The 24,310-nt window shown below is 38.2% G+C and overlaps 2 protein-coding genes across 2 annotated transcripts in view; both read left to right on the top strand.

Moving 5' to 3' along the window:
* Nucleotides 1-24,310, top strand: part of HTR2C (5-hydroxytryptamine receptor 2C) — a 302,228-nt gene that overhangs the window by 175,533 nt on the left and 102,385 nt on the right. The window lies entirely within an intron of this gene.
* Nucleotides 3,364-7,784, top strand: LOC140627624 (nuclear receptor subfamily 2 group F member 1-B-like). The gene is given in 2 exon segments (XM_072816051.1): nt 3,364-3,847; nt 4,328-7,784. Coding segments are annotated over 2 exon segments (1,326 nt in total). The 5' UTR covers nt 3,364-3,627; the 3' UTR covers nt 5,434-7,784.

The raw sequence follows: 24,310 nt of genomic DNA, 5'->3' as shown, positions 1-24,310 counted from the left end.
AAGAGGCTTTTTAATAATGCAAGTGGAATGTATTGGAGGTGCCATGTCAGTCCATCTGTCAATGCAGATGTCAATAAGCATGAAATACCACTAAATTTCATTGGTATTTTTTGAGGTGTTCTAGTGCTGTAGAAAGTACGCTTTGATATCAGATGAACATGGGTTTAAATCCCTACATTACCAAGGTGAGAAACCTTGGGCAAATCACTTTTTATTTCTAAATAACAATTCGTTCATCTATAAAACTGAAATAAATATCTAACTGAGATGGCATTGAGGGTTTGAGGTCATGTGTATGGAATATCTGGCACTTAGTATATGTAATACCTTAATATTATTAATAAAATTACTCAGGAATTATTTCAGTAAGATGTTTATTTTGGAAGCCCTGAATAAATGTGATCAGGAAAAGTATATTTAAGTTCACATGCCAGAAACTTCTGACAATTTGTCCCAAATGAAGGATAGGTTACTAGAATGAGATCAAAGAACAGAAAAAAAAAAAGAGTACAAATCTTATAGGTCAGCTTCTATTTGTAAATAGAATGGTATTTGATTAGTGTTTTTATGTACAACATACATATATAGGATATATATATATATATAGGTAATATATATATAGGCAATTTTTATATAATAGGCAATTTTCTTGAGGTTTCAGGAGGGAAACTAAATCCCAAAGTGGATATACACATACAGATAGCATGTGGCAGAGCAGATACTAAAACTAGTCCTTTTCTTCCCTTTCCTACACTCATTAGAACCATAGAATATGTTTTCTTCTGTGCCCTGCTGATTGGAAGCAGATTAAGCACCTGTTAACAGTATTGATGTTTTGCACATGAAATCCCTAATACAGCTTCTTATTCTAAGTAAAAATCCTTTAAACTCAAGCAGGATAACTGCTGCTCATGGACAGTGGGGCCCTGAGTTCATTTAGACTCACATTACCACTACTCTGGAAGGCCACTGGGGGAATAGTTATAGCCAAAAGCTATCAGGTATTTCAAATAACTCTACCCTTTAATGAAAATCTCTCTAGGGGATCCCTGGGTGGCTCAGCGGTTTAACACCTGCCTTTGGCCCAGGCCGCGATCCTGGAGTCCCGGCATCGAGTCCCACATCGGGCTCCCGGCATGGGGCCTACTTCTCCCTCCTCCTGTGTCTCTGCCTCTCTCTCTCTCTCTCTCTGTGTCTATCATAAATAAATAAATAAATAAATAAATAAATAAATAAATCTTAAAAAATAAAATTAAAATAATTTATATATAAAAAAAGAAAATCTCTTAGTTCTGAGTCTGGTTTCCCTTTGTTAGATGTCAACTTATTTGTAAGATAATGGAAGGCATGAGGTACAGGACAGGATTTTATAGGTTTACTCAGCAATGACTTCTGTTTTCTGAAACATGGCAGACTAGATTTTCTGGAACCACCAAACAAGTATATTGGATATACGGATGTGTGTGTGTGTGTGTGTGTGTGTGTGTATCAAAGAACTGACAAGATAGCAAGGAATTATGATGGCAAAATTTTAGTCAATTTTAGTAGAACCCAGATATAGGGTCAAGATTGAAGCACCTTTTGCCTTACAGATATTGGCTGAACAAGGGAGTTTGAAAGTATGCAGACAGGAATGCAAACCGATCGGCCTCATTTTAAGTTGGCACCCTACAGAACTAACTTTGATGGAAGGGTAAATGGGAGGTAAACCTGAACCACATTCTCATCCCTATGGTTTGTAGGGAAAAGTGCCTTGGAATTGCCTTGCAGAGGGAATCTGTTTTTGATTATTTTTAACCACAAGCCAGAATGCACAGTGATCTTAAGTGGTCAAAAAAGATCAATCTATAAATTTAGTGGAGAATAGTCTTGGAACATAGTGCCCAATACATCAATTAAAAAAAAAAGAAAAGAAAAACAGCAAACAATGCAATTGTCAAACAGATAAAATTGAAGGGATATTTCACAAAAGAAATCCAAATGAGTTTGAGTACTTTTATATAAGCGGTACTCAAACTTATTAGTAATCAGGGAAATTAAAACCACAATTAAATACCAATAAATAGTCACTAGAGCAGCAGATATTGAAGCGTGACTATACTTGTGTTGGCAAACACGTGGAATAATAGGAACTCATACAACTGTGGTGGGGGTGAATGTCAATCAATACAACTATACTGAAAAACAATACAGCATTATATATCAATATTAGAAAAGTATATGCTCTATAATCCAGAACTTCCCCTGTTGAGTATACATCACAGGGAAAAGTTAACAACTAAGTGCCAACATATATGTAAAAGAATTATTTGTAGTAGTATTGCTTGTAGTTACCCCAAACTGGAAGCAATTAAAATATACAAGAAACAATAAAATGGATACTGAAATTGCTGCCTTTAGTAATACAATCCAGTATCATTAAGATAAGAAAGCTGAAACACAGAGAGATACAATCGTTTACCCCAAATCACACATATGTTATACGACCGAGGTGGGGTTTGCCTCCAAGCAATCAAACCCTAAAGTCCTTAGGTAATATATGGCATTGCCTCTCGTAAATTTGTCCTGTGGGAAGTGGATGATACTACGTTGATCTATACGAAATTGATCTTTTTGTAAATCAAGAGTTGAATGCTAGCAGATTCATATAGTTCAACCTCACAGTTCTCTTAAGTTCTGATTCTATTTGGTCTGAAATCCCCTTGTACAGTGTAGCAGCCTATTCTAGTTTTCTCAGTCAAAAAGACTTTCCATACTGTCTCTTATTGGTGAAAAAAAGTTTCATCTGTTCTTTTCCTCTAAAAGCCATCATTGCTAAAGAACCTTGGTTGCTTCTTTATTCCAGTTTTCATTTTATTAAGGGACTGTGGCCAAGAAATACAGTCTTTGGCATGCATTTGTACTAGTCACGCACTTCTGGGCAACAGCCTCTTCCCAAATTAAAAAACCCGTAAGAATTTTTTTTTAAGATTTTATTTATTTAATCATGAGAGACAGAGAGAGAGACAGAGAGAGGCAGAGACACAGGCAGAGGGAGAAGCAGGCTCCATGCAGGGAGCACTATGCGGGACTAGATCCCGGGACTCCAGGATCACGCCCCGGTCTGAAGGCGGCGCTAAACCACTGGGCCACCCAGGCTGCCCCGTAAGAATCTTTTTGTCGAAGAGTGAACCAGAGAGGCAGGGAGAGAGTGAAAGCAAGTGATATCTTTAGAGAGATTTTTTTTTCTGCTTCCTATTTCTATCTTGAAGCCCCATAATCCACTTGCAGATCTCCCAACCCGCCCTCTCCCTCTCTCTCCATGTTCGGCTCCCACTCCCTCAGGCCTGGCACCTCCCTCTCTCTTCCTGGTTGGAAGCCCCCGAAACCAAAAAAGTGAAACCAAGAGAAACAAACAAAACAAATACATTGGTCCAGACAACCAACTGATAAAACTTTGCAAAAGAGAAACAAAAAAGAAAAAAGTAACCAACCTCAACCAACCAGAGCCCGAGCCAGCCGGGGGCGCCCTCCTACATCCTGTCGCACAGTCACACACACAAAAGGCTGTGCGACTGAACCCGAGATCAGAAGCCGCCATAGTCCACAGCCAGGGGAGCAGGAACGACCCACGCGGCCCCCACGGATATGGAAAAGGTAACGGACACCGGCCCCCCCCCCCAGGATGAGATGCCTGGCTCGCAGGGCAGCCAGGTCTTACAGGTGCCTCCTGGGCCAGACCCACCACCCCCCAGTGCCCAGTACGAGCCGCAGACACCCAGCAAAGAGGGCCCAGCCCGCACACTGGAGGAAATGGCGGCTGGCAGCGAGGGCACCCTTGGTGGCTCCAGTGGTGACAAGGAGCAGCCGCCGCCGCCGCAGCAGCCGCCACCGCAGCAGCAGCCAAAGCTACTGCTCAAACCGCGGCCGCGGCCCAAGCCACGGCTGCTGCCCAAAGCTCAGGCTCTGCCGCGGCCGCCGCCCAGGGCTCGGGCTCTGCCGCTGCCGCTGCCCAAGCTGCTGCCACAGCAAGTGCTGCTGCCTCAGCCTCAGCCTCAGCCTCAACTGCAGCCGCTGCCACAGCCTCCGCCTCAGCCGCGGCCTCAACTGCAGCCCCGGCCTCAGCCGCAGCCTCAACTGCAGCCGCGGCCTCAACTGCAGCCCCGGCCTCAGCCGCAGCCTCAACTGCAGCCGCGGCCTCAACTGCAGCCACAACTGCAGCCGCAGCCTCAACTGCAGCCGCGGCCTCAGCCGCAGCCTCAACCGCAGCCGCAGCCGCAGCCTCAGCCGCAGCCTCAACTGCAGCCGCAGCCGCAGCCTCAACTGCAGCCGCAGCCGCGAGCACAAGGGCAGCCGCCCATCAATTGCCTGGTGTGTGGCGACAAGTCAAGCGGCAAGCACTATGGCCAATTCACCTGCGAGGGCTGCAAGAGCTTCTTCAAGCGCAGTGTGGGCAAGAACCTGACCTTCACATGTCAAGCCAACCAAGATTGTCGCGTTGACCAGTACCGCCGCAACCAGTGCCAGTTCTGCCGCCTCAAAAAATGCATCGACGTGGGTATGAAACGGGAAGCGGTGCACAGGAACAGGATGCTGCCCGCGCCGCCGCCCCAAGGGCAGTTTACGTTGGCCAACGGGGAAATTCTCAACTCCCAGACTAACCTGTCTGGATATATTTCTCTGCTGATCCACGCCGAGCCATATCCGCTGTCTGGGTCAGGCAGCCAGGACGTGCAGCCCAACGATGTCTTGATCCTCGAGAATATCTGCGAACAGGCTGCTCGTGTGCTCTTCGGTGCTGTTGAATGGGCCCGGAAGATACCTTTCTTCCCTGACCTGGAGGTGAATGACCAAGTGGCCCTGCTTCACCTCACCTGGTGTGACCTGTTCATGCTCAACTGGGCACAGTGCTCCATGCCCGCCCAGGTCCTCCCCTTCCTGGCCGCCACCAGCTTACACACCTCCCCGGGGTCCTCCGACCAGGTGGCCGTCTTTACGGAAAACGTACAGATGCTCCAAGACCAAATGGAGAAGTTCAAAGCTCTGCACGTCGACCCTGCCGAGTACAGCTGCCTCAAGGCCATCATCCTGTTTGCTCCAGATGCCCCTGGTCTCTCTGATACAGTCAATGTGGAAAGCTGGCAGGAAAAGTCCCAGTGTGCGCTGGAACAATACGTTAGAAGGCAGTACTCCAACCAACCAATGAGATTCGGAAAGCTTTTGCTTCGCCTCACTTCTCTCCGCGCAGTCCCCTCCTCAGTGGTAGAGCAATTATTTTTTGTCCATTTGGTGGGTAAAACCCCCATCAAAATCCTTATCCGAGACATACTACTGTCAGGTGGCAGTGGTAACTAGCCATATATGGCAATTAAAAAAAATAAAACGAAAAGAAGAGGAACGGAAGCAGAGAAAGAGAAAAGGCAAAATACTGGTTTGTTTAAATTCTTCTGTTAAAGGGTATATGTTGCAAGTTCACTAAAAGAAGAGAAGGAAATAATTTAATGGACGGTTAGTTTAAAAAAAAATAGTCTGTCGAATGAACTTTCACAGAATATCCCCCCAAAAAACAACAACAAAAAAAAACTAAAAACAAACAATAAACAAACTCAAAAAAAAAATTCTGTGTGGGTCAGAACAGGGTGCTACTTATTTTTGTATAAAAAAGAAATTTGTCTTTTCTTTCCTTTTTTTTTTTTTTGTTAAATTTTTGATGAATATTGCCAAAAGTGCATTTAAGGAGATTGGAAGAAAATCAGCAGAATGGAGAAAGTAAGTCTTTTTTTTTTTTTTTTTCCAAATTTTTGATTGTCCTCTGTCTATGCACCCCTAGCTGTTCTTTTCTGTACTGTTCTCGTTTGAAACCAGTTTATTCTATAGTTCTATAATAAGTTTTGATACAATCTCGGCTTCTAAAATGCTGTGTATCCTTAAAATATGTTCTGTAAGAATTAAAACTGAGTCCATAAAAATATTATAGGAAGACGTAAAACTTTAAAAGGCAATTCAAAGATGATGGAAACACACAAGTGGTATCCAAAAATTTTAGGTGAAATTGAGCACCCTAATTTGATAACTAGAGGAATCACCTATAACACTTAGCTTCCCTTACCCTGCCTCTCCCCTCAAAAGACACAATAACAAACCTAGATTTTAAAAAATTGTTTAGAGAATGAACTTTTGGGATTTATTGGCAGTAAGGAATGTGTCCAAGACACATGCTGTAGTTCTGAATAAGAAGTGAAACTTTGTCATTTAAATTGAGACCCACCAAGTTCTTGAATTGTTATGAAAGTCCTACATTTGTATAGTTAGAAATCCTTTCTATTGTAATTGTTGGTATTATCTCCTTTTTAAAAAATGAGATTGAAGTCAGCATGATAAAATAACACTGTTGGCACTTATAGGTAACATGATTGATTCGGTAGCTTAGAGTTTACTGTTTGTTTTTAAATAAAGGTTTTTTTTTTTTTCTTAAGTGCAGTATTTCCGTATACTGTAAAAGTTTTAATAACTGAACTATTTGGTCAAGTGTTATATTCCAAGGAAAATTGAAAGTACTCAGAAATTAAAGGTCTTAAGAAGTAATCTTTTTTTTCTGAGCCACCATATACCCCAAAAGGGAGTAGACCATTTACTCTTAGCCTGGTCCCCCTGACGACTCCATACCACACAAACCCCACAACTTTGAAAGAGATTTCCAAAATTTCATGGAAGCAAAAAGCACATCAATTTATACATGCAGATAAATTTCTCTCAGGATTTTATCTTAGGATTTTAAGAAGGTAGTAGATAGGGGAGGATGACAATCAAGTCATGAAAAATTTGGTCACAAAAATCTCTTTATGATTTCATAGGTCTCTTTATGATTTCATATCTACTTGTTGGTATGGGGGAAAAAAGAATCAAAAGTTTACAGATGCTTGAGAGAAATCGTCTTAAGTATAAGAGACTGAGTTTAGTTAAGCAATCTGGAAAAAGGAAGTTATAAAATGGCCATGTGATTTTGGTCTAAAAGGTGTACCTTTTTCTAATTTTTCAAAGCTAGAGTTTTTTTTTTTCCATGCAGAAGCAAATAAATTAAAGCTAAATTTTTAAGGCTGTAGTGTAATTAAGATACAACATGATGTTAGTTTTGTGTTGTACGACCTAATGATCCTATATCCTCACCAACACTTGTTATTTTTTGTCTTTTAGATAACAGCTATTTTGACAATTTAAGGTGATAACTATAGTTTTGAGTCATATTTCCCTGATGATGAGTGATGTTGAACATCTTTTCATGTGCTTGTTGGCCATCTGGATGCTCCTGTGGGAAAATGTCTATTCAGAGCCTCTGTTTATTTTTAAATCAAATAGTGTAGGGTTTTGTTGGTGCTGCTGTTGTTGTTGGATTGTAGAAGTTCTTTAAATATTTTGGAAATTAGCCCCTTAAGGGATATATGATTTGAAAATAATTTTTCTTTTTTTTTGAAAATAATTTTTCCCATTCAGTAAGTTGCCTTTTTATTTTGTTGATGATTTATTATCCTTTGCAGAAGCTTTTTAGTTTAATGTAGTCTCATTGTTTATTTTTGCTTTTGTAGTCATTGCTTCTATTGTCAGATCCAAAATGATATCTCTTAGACCAATGTCAAGGAACTTACCACCTACATTTTCTTCTAGAAGTTTTATGATTTCTGGTCTTATATTCAACTCTTTAATCCATTTTGATTTAATAATTTTTTCTTCATTTGTTTGCTTCAATGTGCAAATATTTGTTTATTGGTTTTTACAAATGTATTTTGGTAATATATGACAATTTGAAAAACTGGATGGGAATATATAATAATTCTTATTTTTGCAACTTTTCTGTATAACTGAAATAGTTTTAAAAATAAAGTTCTTTAAAATTTGCATATAAGTGTACATTCTTCCTTTCTATATATTTTTATCGTATTCTACTAGGGGCCCTCAGGTGGCACAGTCAGTTTAGCATCCAACTCTTGATTTCATCTGGGGTTGTGATCTCAGGGTTGTGAGACTGAGCCCTGCATTGGCTCAGTGCTCAAGGCAGAGTCTATTTGAGATTCTTTCTCTCCCTCTCCCTCTACCTTTCACCCTTCTCACGTGCACACTCTCTCTCTCACTCTCTCTTTACTAAGTAAAATCTATGTTCCACTGGATTATATGTATTTCTAGGTGAATAGTTTTTCAAAACAAAACTATTTTGTTCACTCATATAGTGAAGTGCAAAAATTTTCATTGTATAAATCGATAAGTTTTTTTAGACCATTAATATTTTTGGAAGGCCTAGGTGGCCCAGTGGTTGAGCATCTGCTTTGGCTCAGGGCATGATCCCGGGGTCCCAGGATTGAGTCCCACATCAGGCTCCCTGCAGGGAGCCTGCTTCTCCCTCTGCCTATGTCTTGCCTCTTTCTCTCTGTCTCTCATGAATAAATAAATAAATAAAAATATTTTTTTAAAAAAAGAATTAAAACGTTCCATTTGTCACAAAGCAGATGAGCCTAGAGGGTATTATGTTAAGTGAGATAAATCAGACAAAGACAAATACTATATGATTTCACTTATAGGTGGAATCTAAAAAAATAAAATAAATGAACAAACAAAAAACAAAGTACTCTGTGATTCCATTTATGTGATGTTCAAGAACAGGTATTTATTTAGCTATTGTGAGAGAAGTCAAAATAGTGATTATCTCTTGGGGCATGGTGCGGCTTATTGATTGGGCTGTGGCATGAGAAACTTAGGTTGCTAGTAGCTGTATATTTCAATCAGGATGGTGGTTACAACTGTGTGTATATATATGTGTGTGTTTAAAAAATATTTTTTGATTTTTATTTATTTATTCACGAGAGACACACAGAGAGAGAGAGAGAGAGAGAGAGAGAGAGGCAGAGACACAGGCAGAGGGAGAAGCAGGCTCCATGCAGGGAGCCCGATGTGGGACTCTATCCTGGGACCCCAGGATCACACCCTGGACCAAAGGCAGGCACCAAACTGCTGAGCCACCCAGGGATCCCCTTTAATTCTTTTTTTTATGGCTGAGTTATATAGATATAGATATAGATCTCACCTCTTTATCCACAATGCCATAGGGTACTTGCCTTTCTGTGTCTGGCTTATTTATTTCAGTTATAATGCCCTCCAGATTCATCCATGTTGTATTTGTGTTTTTTTCCAGTTTTCTCCTTGTAATTGATTTCTAGTTTTACACCATTGTTGTTGGAAAAGACGTTTGATATGATCTTAGTCTTCTTAAATTTATTGAGACTTGTTTTGACACCTAATGTGAAGAACGTTCCACAGGCACTTGAGAAGAATGTGTATTCTGCTGCTTTTGAGTGGAATATTCTGTGTGTCTGTGTGTGCGTGTGTGTATTTATCTGGTCTAATATGTTATTTAAAATGTATGTTTCCCTATTAATTTTCCATCTGGATGATCTATCCTTTAATGTAAGTGGGGTATTAAAGTCCCATACTGTTATTGTATTACTGTTGATTTCTCTCCCTTATGTCTATTAGTATTTGTTCTATGTATTTAGGTCCTTCTATGCTGGGTGCATAAATATTTTAAAATATTATAACTTCTTGGTGGATTGACTCCTTTATCACTATGGAGTTCTGTCTTTATTCTAAAGCCTATGTTGTCTGATCTCAGTATAGGTACCTCTAATTTTTGTTGGGTTCTACCTGCATGCCACCTCTTCTTCCATCCCTTCACCTTCAGTCTGTGTACGTCTTTACATCTGAAGTGAGTCTTGTAAGTGGCATACAGATGGATCTTGTGTTTTGTGGGTTTTTTAATCCATTTATCCACTCTGTCTTTTGATTGGAGAACTCAATCCATGGAAATGTAAATTAATTCTTGACAGATGTGTCCTTTTTGCAATTCTGTTCATTGTTTTCTGGCTGTTTTGTGGTTTCTTTCTTCCTTTTTTCTTCCCTTGCTCTCTTGTAGTTTGATGACTTTCTATAGTGTTATGTTTAGATTCCTTTCTCATTTTCCTTTGTGTATCTCCTATGGATTTTTGCTTTGTGGTGACCATAGGGCTCATCTATTACAGTTTAGAAATTTAATGAACTATTTTAGTTGACAGCAGGTTAATGTTGAATGCATTCTAGAACTCTACATTTTTCCTCTCCCTACATGATTATGTTTTAAAGTCACATTCTACATCTTTATGTGTATTCCTTAACTAATTATTAAAGTTACAGTTATTTTGATTACTTTTGCCTTTAAACCTATGTACTAGCTTTATAAGTGATCAGTTCACTGTCTTTCCTGTATATTTACCTTTTGGGGAGAGATTTACACTCTCATATTTTTTCTTGTTCCTAATAAGTGCTCTTGCCTTTCAGTTTGAAGAAGCCTCTTGAACATTTCTTGTAAGGCTGGCTTAGTGTTGATGAATTCCTTTATCTTGTTTGTCTGGAAAGCTCTTTATCTCTCATAATAGTAGTAACCTTATGAGGTAGAATATTCCTGGTTGTAGGTTTTTTTCCTTTCAGCACCTTGAATATGTCATACCATTCCCTTCTGGCCTGCCAAGTTCCTGCTGAGAAACTTGCTGACAGTTTTATGGGGGTTCCTTTATACTAACAGGTTGTTTTCTCTTGCTGCTTTTAAGAGTCTCTCTTTAACCTTAACTTTTGACATTTTAGTTATAATATGTCTGGTGTGAGTCTCTGCATTCCTCTTGTTTGGAACTCTCTGAGCTTCCGTAACCCGATGTCTGTTTCCTTTCCCAGGATAGGGAAGTTTTCAGCCATTATTTCTTCAGTTAAGGTTTCTGCCCCTTTCTCTCTCTCTCTCTTCTCCTTCTGGAACCTTTATGATGTGAATGTTATTATGCTTGATGTTGAAAATAAATCCCTTAAACTATCTTCACTTTTTAAAATTATCTTTCTTTTTGCTACTCTTTTCTGATGAGTTCCACTGTCCTGTCTTTTAGTGCACTGATTCTTTTTTTGTGTGTATATATTTTTTATTGGAGTTCAATATGCCAACATATAGCATAACACCCAGTGCTCATCCCACCAAGTACCCCCTCAGTGCCCATCACCCAGTCACCCCCACCACCTGCCCACCTCCGTTTCCACTACCCTTTGTTTGTGTCCCAGAGTTAGATGTCACTCATGTTCATGTCACCCTCACTGATATTTCCCACTCATTTTCTCTCCTTTCCCCTTTATTCCCTTTCACTGTTTTTTATATTCCCCAAGTGAATGAGACCATATAATGTTTGTCTTTCTCTGATTGACTTACTTCACTAAGCATAATACCCTCCAGTTCCATCCACGTTGGAGCAAATGGTGGGTATTCATCGTTTCTAATGGCTGAGGAATATTCCGTTGTTTACATAGACCACATCTTCTGTATCCATTCATCTTTTGGTGGATACCGAGGGTCCTTCCACAGTTTGGCTATTGTGGACATTGCTGCTGTAAACATTGGGGTGCAGGTGTCCTGCCGTTTCACTGCATCTGTACCTTTGGGGTAAATCCCCAGTAGCAGTGCACTGATTCTAACTTCTGTTTCCTCTAGTCTGTTGTTGAACCTCTCTACTGTATTTTTAATTTCAGTTGTTGTATTCTTCAGCTCTGTGACTTCTGTTTGGTACTTTCCTGTGTTCTGTCTTTGGTGAAATTCTCTCAGTGTTCATGCATTCTTCTCCAGAGTTTGGTGAGCATCTTTATGACTGCCACCTTGAATTTTTTATCAGGTAAATTACTTATCTTTGTTTCCTTTAGTTTTGGGGGGGATTATCTTGTTCTTTTATTTGGAATGTATTATCCTGTCTCTTAATTTTGCTTGAGTCTGGTTATTTCTATATATTAAGCAAATAGCTGTCTCTCCCCTCTTATAAGAGTAACCCTGTGTAGGAGATGAACTTTATCATTTAACCTTGCCCTAGCTCTTAGTTGTCTCTTGAACCTTTATAATTGTCTAAGCAGCCTGATTTTCTCTTGGTTGTTCCCGACTGTTGAGGTTGTGCCAAGTTCTGTGAGTGCTCCAGAAAGAAGGATCTCAGTTAATACCTAGTTTCAGGCTGATTGGAAGTTAGTTCCTCAGGTAGCAGTTTTTAAGGTATACAAATATATATGGTCTTATGGAACCACAATCAGGATCTGGAGGTGTCCCCTTAATGACAGGTGCAAAACTTGGGGTTCCAGGAGAGTGTATGAGCTCCTTTCTGGGAGGTATCAGTGAGCTATAATAGGGCCAAGTGAAAGTTCAAAGATAATATCCCCCAGTTTACATTCCCTAAGTGCACTTCTGTAGCCTTTAGATAATGTAGTAAGCCTGGACCCTGCCCCTCAGATTGGAGTTCCAGATCAAATGGATAGGTCTTTTTTACAGGAAGACTGGGGGTATAGTCCAATCTGCTGTCTATGCAGTACCCTTGGGGTAGGAGCTTGTAAAGAACTGTTTCCAGTTGTTTCTGAACTATAGGGCCAAAAAGGCAACTCATCTTAGCCACTGAGGTCAGGCATGCAAGAGGCATGCCCTCTGTGGGCTGTGCATGCCAGACAGCCTTAGTGGGGCTGCTGTGGAGTGGTACACAGGGGTGGGACACTTCCCTGGCCAGTTTTTTTGAGAGGAGGCTGTGGATTGCTACATGAGGATGGGGCTCTTGCTGGCTGGATTAGGCAGGAACATAGGAAGTATCACCAGGGCTAGCAGGTTAGAGGGAGAGTGAAAAACTGGCCTCTGCTAACATTTCTGCTCCTGGAGAGACTTCTAGTAGTCTCTTGCCCTTGCCCTTCTTGCCCTCTTGCCCTTCTTGCTAGACTTCTAGCAGACACTTCAAGACTACCAAGTGGATCTTCTTTACATATGGTCTAATTGCTTTTCAGACTGTTGCTCCTGCACTGGGTCCCAGGGTGAGTGAGTCTGCATACAAGTCCTCTAAGAGTGGGGTCTCTTTTTCCTATAGTCCCATGGCTCTTGAAACCAGACATCTTTGGAGCTCCTTTCTCTGGTGTAGGTCTCAAGGGTCCGGGTGATTGATGTGGGGCACAAACCCCTCACCCCTCAGGGAGAATTTCCATATTTGTGAGATCTCTCCTAACACTGGGTTGTGGCAGCACGGGTAGGGCCTCCAGTGAGAATGTATCTCTGCCTCTCTTACCCCTCTTGATGTGGCCTTTTTTTTAAAATTTAATTTATTCATGAAAGACACAGAGAGAGAGAGGCAGAGACATAGGCAGAGGGAGAAGCGAGGGTATTTTTCCAGATGTGGCTGTAGATCTGTTGTATCCATGAGAGGAGGTGGATTCAAGATCTTAAACTGCCTCTTGAAGCTAAATTTTAAATACCCCAGGTATCCCCTAGAATAAGAAGAAATTGATTTTTCTATATATTTTGTGTTTAGATAAGAGTTTGGAGGATGGGACCATTAATAAAACTAGGAGAAATTGAGGTGAGTTGCTGTCCCGGCCCCTCCATTCCCTTGCCCCCTTCAGACTAATCATAAATCTTTATTAATTATACAGTTTTCAGATTCTAATGACACCTTATGCTTTATCAATATAAATGCTTCAGGGCAGGCTGGGTGACTCAGCGGTTTAGCACTGCCTTCAGCTCCCCAGCATGATCCTGGAGACCTGGGATGGAGTCCCACATTGGGCTCCCTGCATGGAGCCTGCTTCTCCCTCTGCCTGTGTCTCTGCCTCTCTCTCTCTCTCTTTCTGTGTCTCTCATGAATAAATAAATTTTAAAAATCTTAAAAATATATAAATACTTCATAATTACAATGAAATGAAGTGCAGATAGAGCAAAGTCAGGGACATTTTGAGGGAAGTTGCTATTATATCTCAAATTCAAGTTTTCATTTTGCTACTTTTAACATGCCTGGGGAGGAAATGACTTTATTAATGTCAGTCTTCTCCAAGTACACTTGCCATGCTCTATTCTTAGAAGAACCATTAGAAAAATTACAGTTCTTAAGAAAATGAAGGCCTCCCCCTTAGTGACATGTTCTCAAGAAGAAAATTATTTTCTTCAGACTTTTTGGCCCAGGGAGAGTTTTGTAAGAAAGATTTTGAAACAGCTTAATTACCCTTTTGTGGTAATTAAAATGGAGAACTAGTTAAGATTCTAACTGTGCCACAGAATGCCAAATCTTTTAGCGTAGGTGTTATTTTGTTACAGTACAAGAGACTTCTGATTCATGCTTCATCATATTTTACACTTATAAGGCACCAAATATCCCAGTGTTTCTCATTAACTGTACGTATACACACTACACAATGCTGACTCATCCTCCGAGCAATGCAACTTCTCATTGGAAATGAAAGCCTTTAAAAACTTTATTAATCCTTTTTCATTTGGTTTCTGGAAGGAAGCTAACCTATTACAGGCCTCTCTCAGTGAGAAAATAATTATCAGTAATTATAATATACTAGTGATCTTAATTAGAAGTTATCTTAAGTGATAAGGCAAAGGGGAAAAAAAGGCCAAGGAACCTCTTAGAATTTAAAAAGTGAGCTTCGAGCTGAGAAATGACAGAGCATGGAGGCCACAAAAGTGGGAAATACTGCTAGCACACCCCAGCCAAGGACAATATTGATAAGGGAGAAGGGAAGAACCTCTTCCCTTGTGTTTAGGTTAGAGTTTGGAGGATGAGGAAGTGGCTCAGATATACTCCAGATTCCTCATCTGGAAAATATGATTGATAATAGTACATACCTCACATGATTTAAAGACTAAGCAATATTATAAATAAAGTGCCTAGAAGAGTGCCTGGCACATAGTAAGCAGCATATAAGTATTGCCTACTACTACTATAAAATAATATGTTTAGTACTCTAAGAATTTTGTTTTCTATCAAGTTTTTACATTTATCTACAGGCCCTTAAAGTGTCTTTTGAACAATGCCGAATTATGTCTGTACCTCCAAGTACTTATATTTTGGCTACATTTGCATAAAATAAATTGCTTTGTTTATTCTTTTTTTTTTTTTTTTTTGCTTTGTTTATTCTTAATAGACAACAAGCCATTGAGTGGGCTGTGAGGGACATTAGTGCATTTTTTTTTTTTGGTTGTTCTTTAGTTATGTTAGAACCTAAAAAAAAATCTATATAGTCTATATAGTACATTTAGTTAATCTGTCCCACTTTTCAAGATATCTAGGAACAAAGATCCTTTTTCAGGATAATTAAAGACCTTGGGGTATTCACGAAATTTCACGAAAGTTCTAAATGTGAATATTTACTTCTATGCCCTTCCAAAGCCTTATTCCTTTACCTGTTCTATTGTCTTAACAATGAGTCAGAAACGCAATTGCTTTCCTACTATATGGATATGTTTAGTGGTATGGATCTCCATAAGTATCAAATTAAATGTGTGAAAGAAATAAAGTCCAAAAGTACCATTACATTGAAATGTTTTGCAAAAAGAAAAAAATTTCCAAATCCCAGCCAATGAACCACTTAGGTTTGGCAACATTTGAGTTGATCCAGTTCCTTATAGAAAAACTGATTTTCTGTTTTATGAGAACTTATTGTAATAGGATATAAGATAGATGGATAGATGGTATAGAGATGATAGATAGATGATAGATAGATAGATAGATAGATAGATAGATAGATAGATAGATGATAGGTAGATAGATAGCAGACATTTCGCTTAGAAAAATTCCTTTTTAGAAATTAATTGAAAAATAAGCACTCAAACCAATATTCAAGTATATCAGAGATACAGAGTAGAAAATGATTAGCCCGTTTTCTTTCTCCCATTTAAAATATATCTCTGCTTTACCCTCCCACAAATATATTAAACAGGCTCTGCTCCTTATTTTGTGTGCATTTAGAGGAACTGCATGAATCTTTAATCCCAACAATAAGAGTATTTTGTACATTTCTTCTCGATCAGAAGTTTTATTATGGAAACAAAATAATATAAATACTTCTGATCCAAATTACTCAGTTCATCACTGGAATGTTTGGAAATTTTAAAATAAGCACATTACATGTTCAATATTATTTTCTAGCAGTAACAGTAAAAGGAAATAGTCAAGAACATTTTGAATTCTGAACATATGTGACTTTTCTGACTATGACAAGGAACAGCATCATGAACATATCAACCAAACCCATGAATGGTATTGCATATTAATTGCATATTATACAATAATAATTCAATCACATTACAGATGTGATCATATGGTTGGCAGAAAAATGAAGTGTCCAAACACATTCATCAATGTCCTATTACATTAATCTGAACATGCTTATGAATACCTTTAGATGGGAATTTGCCTAAGTGTGAGAATGCATACTTACACAAAACATATGCACATGAACACATCAAGAATTAACATAGTCTACAAAAATTTTCTCAGCCCCTTCTTTAGTCCACAGAAAGTCAAATTAGAATCACTTTAAGAAGAGCTAATCCACTGAATTGATCTGAGGGAGGGAGAATATGGGGTAGAAGAAACAAACGAAATCTTCCTCTCTTTTCATGAAACATTGAAAAACTTCTCTCTCACCCTACAGTTTATAACAATTACATGTCTAGATAATAAAAAGAAAAGTGGGAAAACTTGAGCCAAACTCTCTCCAGAATATGTCACTTTGAGATAGTTGGTAAATTTATTCATTCATTCAAATATTTACTGAGTATCTATACTGAATATTGGATTTACAGTGCTAAATAAAACTAGCATTGTCCTTACCTTTAAGGAACTTATAATCTTGTAGAGAATCCCAAACAGTAGGCACACAAGCAGACAAATAGACACAGAGAGTGGATTTGAACAAATACTTACAATGTGGCTAAGAGATTTTGGAGACTGGAGTTTACCAGTTCATATTTTTCATACCTAAACTTGACCTGTGGTTTTTAGATGGTCATTCATTATAGCCAAAGTTCTCAGAATGTGACCCTCTGCCTTAGAATTACCTGGCATTTGAATCTGCAATTTACAAGCTCTTCAGTTGATTATGATGTACCTTAAAATTCAAGACTTGGGACTTTTGGGTGGCTCAGTGGTTAAGCGTCTGCCTTAAGCTCAGGTCGTGATCCTGGAGACTTGAGATCGAGTCCCACATCAGGCTCCCTTCATGGAGCCTGCTTCTCCCTCTGCCTATGTCTCTGCCTCTCTCTCTCTCTCTCTCTCTATGTCTCTCATGAATTAATAAATAAAATCTTTAAAAAATTTCAAGACTTGCAGTTCTATATCATAATCTTTCTTTTAGAAAGATATTTTCTACTACTAAGCCCCAAGAGCCACCCATCATTATTAAGACATATGACAGCACAATTTTGAGTCATTATGATCTTCTTGACCAAAGTTTCATACAGAAATATATTGATTGAAGCCAGTGCAGAGGAAAAGTGTGAATTTGCACAATACTTATTATTATTATTATTATTATTATTATTATTACTACTACTACTATTATTATTATTTAACAATGAGGCTTTTAGGAAAATATTGATATTTAATTTGTCTAACCTTCTAAGCTACCTATCACTGGCTTGTCACTGTCCATTCATCAATGTTCTTAGGACAATCAACATTTGTTTCTCATCTCATATGTCATAAGTATATGACAACAATTTGTGTAAAAAAGAGGAAAGAAAGTCAAACGTTACCTTGCCACCATAAATCTCCGTCACTTGTACTGCAATATATTTGTTCCTCTCTTATCATCTGTGCGTATATGTATGTTAGATGACTAAGACCATACTATAAGTAGGATTTTATGTCCTGATTTTTTTGACTTGGCTTCATTTTGATTTGTGAACATAAGCATATTATTTTGCTTTGGTAATAAGTCATCATGTTCAATGACCTCTAGCTGGTCCACAAAAAGATGTAAATATTCAAAAATCTTTTCTCAATAAACTCCATGTTTATCACCTTACTTCAAATAACCAGCAGAGAGAATTAGCATTCAGAAAACTAGGCATTGAAATAACGAAAATAGGGAGAACATGTGGACCTTGATGGGCTCCCTATAGTGTGGCAGAGCTGCAAAAGAGTTTAGAAATCATATCAAGCCATCTCTTCGCACTTCACTAGAAGTTGGCTGGCAAGCTACAGCTTCTATCATGTGTTAGTTTTACCATTAATAGTTTATTCAGGGAACAAAAACTATACTTAAAATTTTCATTTCTATACTGAGGCATGTATTTATTTAAATGACTGTACCATTTATAAGTCACTTTGAATATCATCTTTGCATTTATGTGGTCTCCAGATTTCTTTCCCCTGCATGCTCTCCTTTAGAGGTGGAAGGGGTTCTGGAAATTAGGATAGATTTTCTTCAGCTCTCAGTTGCTTTCCTGATGTTCATTAGGATTTATCCTATTGTGGCTCCATTTTTCTCAGTCTTGAATGCCTAGTAGCAGCGATTGGCCCACTCTGTATGAGCTGGGTGGTAAAAAGGGCAAGTGACTCCAGGATTAAGAAGTGACCCTAGACCATCCTCTTTTCCTCAACTCCTGACAGTCCCTACCTCACAGTTTGTCAGTGATTGAGACTTGGGGCTCCTTCCGTCTGCCATCAGGGACAACCAGACCTAGGTAGATCAAATGCTCTGGATTTTCAGGAACAAGTCTGATTACATCTAATGTCATTATGAAAAGAACAATCAACTTTTGATAGAAAAAGTTGCTATATAAGTCAATAGTCTTCAAATGATCTTCAAAGAATGATCTTTTCATTGCATGCATTAACCTGTGTTTCCACATTCTCATCTTCTTATAGGAGGAAATTATTACGGTTTTTCATAGTTAATTTTCTAGTGATCAGCTAAAAAATATGGTGTGAGACAGTACAAGATTAAAAGCCAGGAGATCTGGGTTCTAGGTCTGACTGTACTACCACGTGATGCATAAGCACAGGCAAATCAGTTAACAATTCCTTGACTTTTAAAAAAGTTTTTATTTAAATTCTAATTAGTTAACATATAGTGTAATATTGGTTTCAGTAGAATTTAGTAATTCATCACTTACATATAACACCCAGTGCTCATCACAAGTGTACTCCTTAATGCCCATCACCCACTAGACTTATTTTTTCATTTGCTTATTTATCTATCCATTCATTCAACCAACACATAATAAGTATCTACTTTGCATCAGGCACTCTTCTCATCGCTGTGCCTGGAACAGTGAAAGTAGTAGACATGAAGAAATATGGGAGGAGATAGACAATAAATAAATGAGTAAAATATAAATTTAGATAGTAATAAGTGCAGTGAAGTGAAATAAAATGGCGAGAGGGAATAAAGAGTATTTGTGTGTGTGTGTGTGTGTGTGTGTGTGTGTGTGTGTGTATACACATGCTCAGTGCTTTGTTAATGATGCCTATACAAGATTACTTGACGGTGATTGATTTTAGTATTCGATTTCTGTTTGTGACAATTTCAATCTATGCTTTACTTCTTCCTCCCTAAATGAGAAAACATGAAATTAGCAAAAGCTTGTGCTTATGTATGAGGCAAATGATAATAGAGGGAAACAATAATAAACACCTGCCATGTTCGTAGTAATTTGTAGCTGTTGTTTTTAAGCAGCAAAATCTAATCAGGTTATATTCTAAGATGTGCCCATCTTCAGTTTATTGTCTACTTATAGCCACACCTCTTTGAAATGTAAGAGGCTATTCGGGCTCCTATGAAAAAGACCAACTCAGCAGGAATCAACAATCCATGCTCCAGCCTGGAGAGATCTCCTTGTTTCTTGTACTGACAAAGAGCTCTCATTTCTTAGTTATGAACACTAGGGGTCAGAATTGTGGTATTTTAATGCCTCAGAAGTCAAGCTGTTCTTTCCAGTTTTTGTCTTAAGATGAAAGATACTTTCTAGCTTATGGAGATCAATTTGGATACCTCCACAGGAATATCTTAATATATTTATTTACAACAAGGAAAGTTTGGTTAAGAGTAAGTAGCTATAAACATCTGGGAGGTACGATCAATGCTAGAGGTCCAATTTGCTAATTCTTGCCACTATAAAAATTCTAATATGCATAAAGCTTAAGTGTTAGATATACAAAAACCACAGGAAACTTCTTGGATTTGTAGAAGTAATATATCTGTGAGGTCTGATTCAAACAACTTAGAACAAATAAAAACTAAAATACCTAGGAATTCATGACTGGTTATTATACATGTGTATCCTCTATATAACACATCTGGCAGTGCAGATCCATTGTTGGATAGTTAAGACTCTCAGATGCAGCATATGTAGCTGAAAAAGCTTATTTACATATGACCTTTGGAGACAGCTATGCCTGTGCCGATTCCTGTTTCTTACGAGTTATATATATATATATATATATTATTTTCAGCAGGGTTGAAACTTCTCTGAACCTCACTTCTTTTTAAATCTGTAAACTGCAGAGGAGATAAACTGCTTTTAGTTAATATCAAGCACTACATGTTCAACAAAGAACATGTAGTTTTCTTTCTTCTGGCTCCTTGTGATACCAAAGGACACCCATCCAGACAAGCGATCTTATACTCTTCCTCTGTATCTTCCTAAGACTAAATATTCTTGGCTTGCTTTCTTCTGTGCCCACTTTTCACTACCCCTTGAGGGTATACAAGAATGAAAAGTAACCATGGAATGTCCACCTTGTGTCACTTAAAATTATGTCTTTAGTTAATTGTACCTGCTCACTCAGATGAATGTTCCAACAAAGTGCATTTTTCATCTGGTACTGTCCACATTAAACTGTTTGGGAGAATGTCCATTATACTTGGAAAGACCCCTAAGTTGCCTCTCAAACAATTCATAACAAACAGGCAAATTTCACTGATTCTGAACCTAACATCTTCTATTTCCATGGAAGAGATAAATTTCTCCTATATCTTTACAAATTTGCAACCAGAAAAGTATCGTGATGAAATAGCCCATCTGGAAGGAAGACTATATTATTAATGCCAAAGCCAAAATGAGGTGGCTTCCTTTAGCTTACTTTCATTATTCCTGAGTACAACTTGTTGCAGTTTATAAGACTTCAGTTAGGCAAGTTTTTAAAAATCTATGCTGTTTTGGTAAGACCAATATGTCGTCACTTTAAATACATCTGGTAATTTTTTTTTGTCTCCCTCTATCTTGAATTTTGATGCCTCTAGGACTACTTGCAGATTTATCAAAAACAGAATAGTATTATTTCATCTCTGGCCAAGAATTCTGAAGGCCTTTGCTGTTCATCTCTTCCCCAAATCCAAACACGCATACTCTTCCCTTACCTCTATGTGTCTCTTTATTCTTTTGTTACATGTCTCAGAAGATGGGGATATGGGACGCCTGGGTGGCTCAGCAGTTAAAGTGACTGCCTTTGGCTCAGGGCATGATCCTGGGGTCCCAGGATGGAGTCCCACATCGGGCTCCCTGCATGGAGCCTGCTTCTCCCTCTGCCTCTGCCTCTGTCTCTGCCTCTCTCTCTCTCTGTCTCTCATGAATAAATAAATAAAATCTTTAAAAAAAGAAGATGGAAATATGAATTAAATATCAAAAAAGATAATAAAAATAGAAAAGTAGAGAAAGGGTTAGTGATTCTAAAGACAGTGACAATATCACAGATAAAAAAATTGGAAATTCTGTAACACAAGCATACTATTTAACACTCTTACATATTAAATACCTATAAATTTGAAAAGCACTTTCACATGTGGCATCTCATTTAATTATTATTATTTGTACCAATAACTAAATGCTGTGACCCTGCAAATTGGGTACAATTAGCTCCATTTTTTTAGAGAGAGGGAGGGAGGGGCAGAGGAAGAGGGAAAGAGAGAATATTAAGCAGGCTCCAGACCTAGCACAATGCCCAACACAGGGCTCGGTCCCAAGACCCTGAGATTATGACCTGGGCCTAAATCAAGAGTCAGAAGCTTAATCGACTGAGCCACCCCAGGTGCCCCTAATTAACTTCATTTTTAAGGTGAAGAAAATGAGAATCAGAGAGATTTTTAAAACTGTACAAGCTCAGGAGTGGTAGAGTTTAGATTAGAGCCCAGCTCTGACTCCAGAATTTCAGCCCTACACACCAGTGGTGCTAAGAGGTAGATAATGACACAAAGAGGTAGACAGTGGAAGCAGTATCACTCTTCTCAGGTATCAGGTATGGTGATGGATTGAGTACAACATCTGCAACGGAGTATTCTTTTTTTCTTTCCATTCCATTGACAACCAGAGAGGGTGATATGCTTGTGATAGTAAAATGATGAGTCATTATTAACATAGGAACCAGAAATCCTGTGTCACCCTTGACCCTGTTCTCTTTCCACTATACCACTCTTTCTTGCCACATTATGGCCCTCTCAGCTCCAATTCACCTGTAGTTGGCCTAAGGTAAATTCTGGTGAAGACTGTCTAATTTTCTTATAATTTTTAATATAATTCACTAATTATTTTATTTTACTTTTTTATTTTTAACCTTTAATTTTTTTTTTAAATTTTGCATTTGTTAAAATTTAAACTCTACCTTTGAATCTAAAAATCCATTACATGTTAGATAATTAGTTTCCAAATTATTAAGGGTTCAGTTTCCCAGATTGGGCAAGATTGTACTTTGAGTTTCTAACCTAAGCTACTATATACATATATATACTATATACATAAATTAAACATGAGCACAAAAGTGTGTGTAGATTTTTACTTCTCATCCTTAAGTGAATTAAAGAATATATAAATAAATTGCTGTACTATTGGGATTAAATAGGGTTAGTGGCTTTAAAAGAGCACATTGTTCCCTAAATGTTCTCATTTGAGAAGTTGGCAATATGTATTAATCAAGCTAAATACTCCTAGTCAGACTGGAATGAGGTTGTTCTCATGAATAGAGCACCTGGCTGCAGCAAAGAACAGTATATATAAAAAAGGATCTTTCATAGGATATGGGGACAGAAGCAACACCAGTAAGGGGAAAGGGACAAGCAATGTCCCATTGGGACACAATAGTAAAATATAACTTTGCTCTTGTCACCTATACCAAGTATTGCGGTCTTAGAAAAGCATATATTGGAAATGGTCAAATTTTGGTGAGATTATTTGCTTCTTTCATATGATTTTGAACAGGTCTGAGTTATTCTTGCTGTAGATTAATAATATTCATGTTAGTGTCGCCTCTTTCATATAATTTCAATGAGATTGAAAGAATGAATTGAACATTTCTATATTCCTCAAATAATTAGGAAGACAGCTACTAGTTTACACCCAGGGTCTGAGAACCAGAAAAAAAAACTTAAAATTCAAATACCTCAGCTTCCTTATTTCTCAGACTTGGAAACTAAGGTTCGGTGAGCTTAACTGATTGATTACTTTTATAACACAAAGGTAAGTAGTATGAGATCCAGAGGTGAAGTCTATGTTCAGGGTCTGACCATCAAACCAGACTGTATTCCTTTAAAACCAAGGCCCTGATTCTTCCAGGAACTAATTGATTTTACCAATTCACAATGCTTGGGGTTTTAATGTGAGGAAATAATTTTTTATTTTTCCTAGCATGGGTGTATTTCACATGGACTTTTTTTAAGATTTTATTTATTTATTCATAAGAGACACAGAGAGAGAAGCAGAGACATAGGCAGAGAGAGAAGCAGGCTCCATGCAGGGAGCCTGATGGGGGACTCGATCCCAGGTCTCCAGGATCACGCCCTGGGCAGAAGGCAGGCGCTCAACCGCTGAGCCACCCAGGCGTCTCCTCACATGGACCTTTGATGACTAAAGTCTTCAGTTTCATTTAATAATTTTTAAATGGGAATGTGAACAGGATACATAAGTTAAGTGTTTTGACTGATGTGTCAGGCCAGCAGGACATTGCCTACACACACACACACACACAAATTTCAAATGGTGCTTACATTCCTAAGATTACAATTAAGTAAAAACCCATCATATTTTCCAAACAAAGATACATACATTAAAGGTGTTAGTTATCATATAAAAACACTACTTACCTATAACATGCTGTTTTTGGTCATAGTAAAGACAATGCATTATCTTCACACTGAAAAAAATAAAAGCTGTTTCACTTTGTGCAAATCTATCCTACATTTCTAAATTCCTAAAACATCAAGAAACATCTGGTGTGAGTTAAGTAGTTAATTATTGAATAAAGTATTTTGATAGTTGTTTCCATAAACAGTGCACAGCATGTAGTAATATGATATGATGTAATATGATATAAATTTCCCCCACAAAAGCAGAGCATTGCTCAAATCCTCGGTACTGTGTAACACTGAATTAATTGTATTTGAAATTATCTCTCCTTTCTAAACGGCAGTGTTATCTATACAGTTTAAATTTTACTTAAATTTGGCCATACTAGTTTCTTACTATTACCTTGCCATTAAAAACACA

This window comes from Canis lupus, chromosome X (assembly GCF_048164855.1).
Source record: "Canis lupus baileyi chromosome X, mCanLup2.hap1, whole genome shotgun sequence".
NCBI lineage: Eukaryota > Metazoa > Chordata > Mammalia > Carnivora > Canidae > Canis > Canis lupus.
Note: the sequence above shows the minus strand (reverse complement) of the source record. Positions and strands in the feature narration are given on the sequence as shown.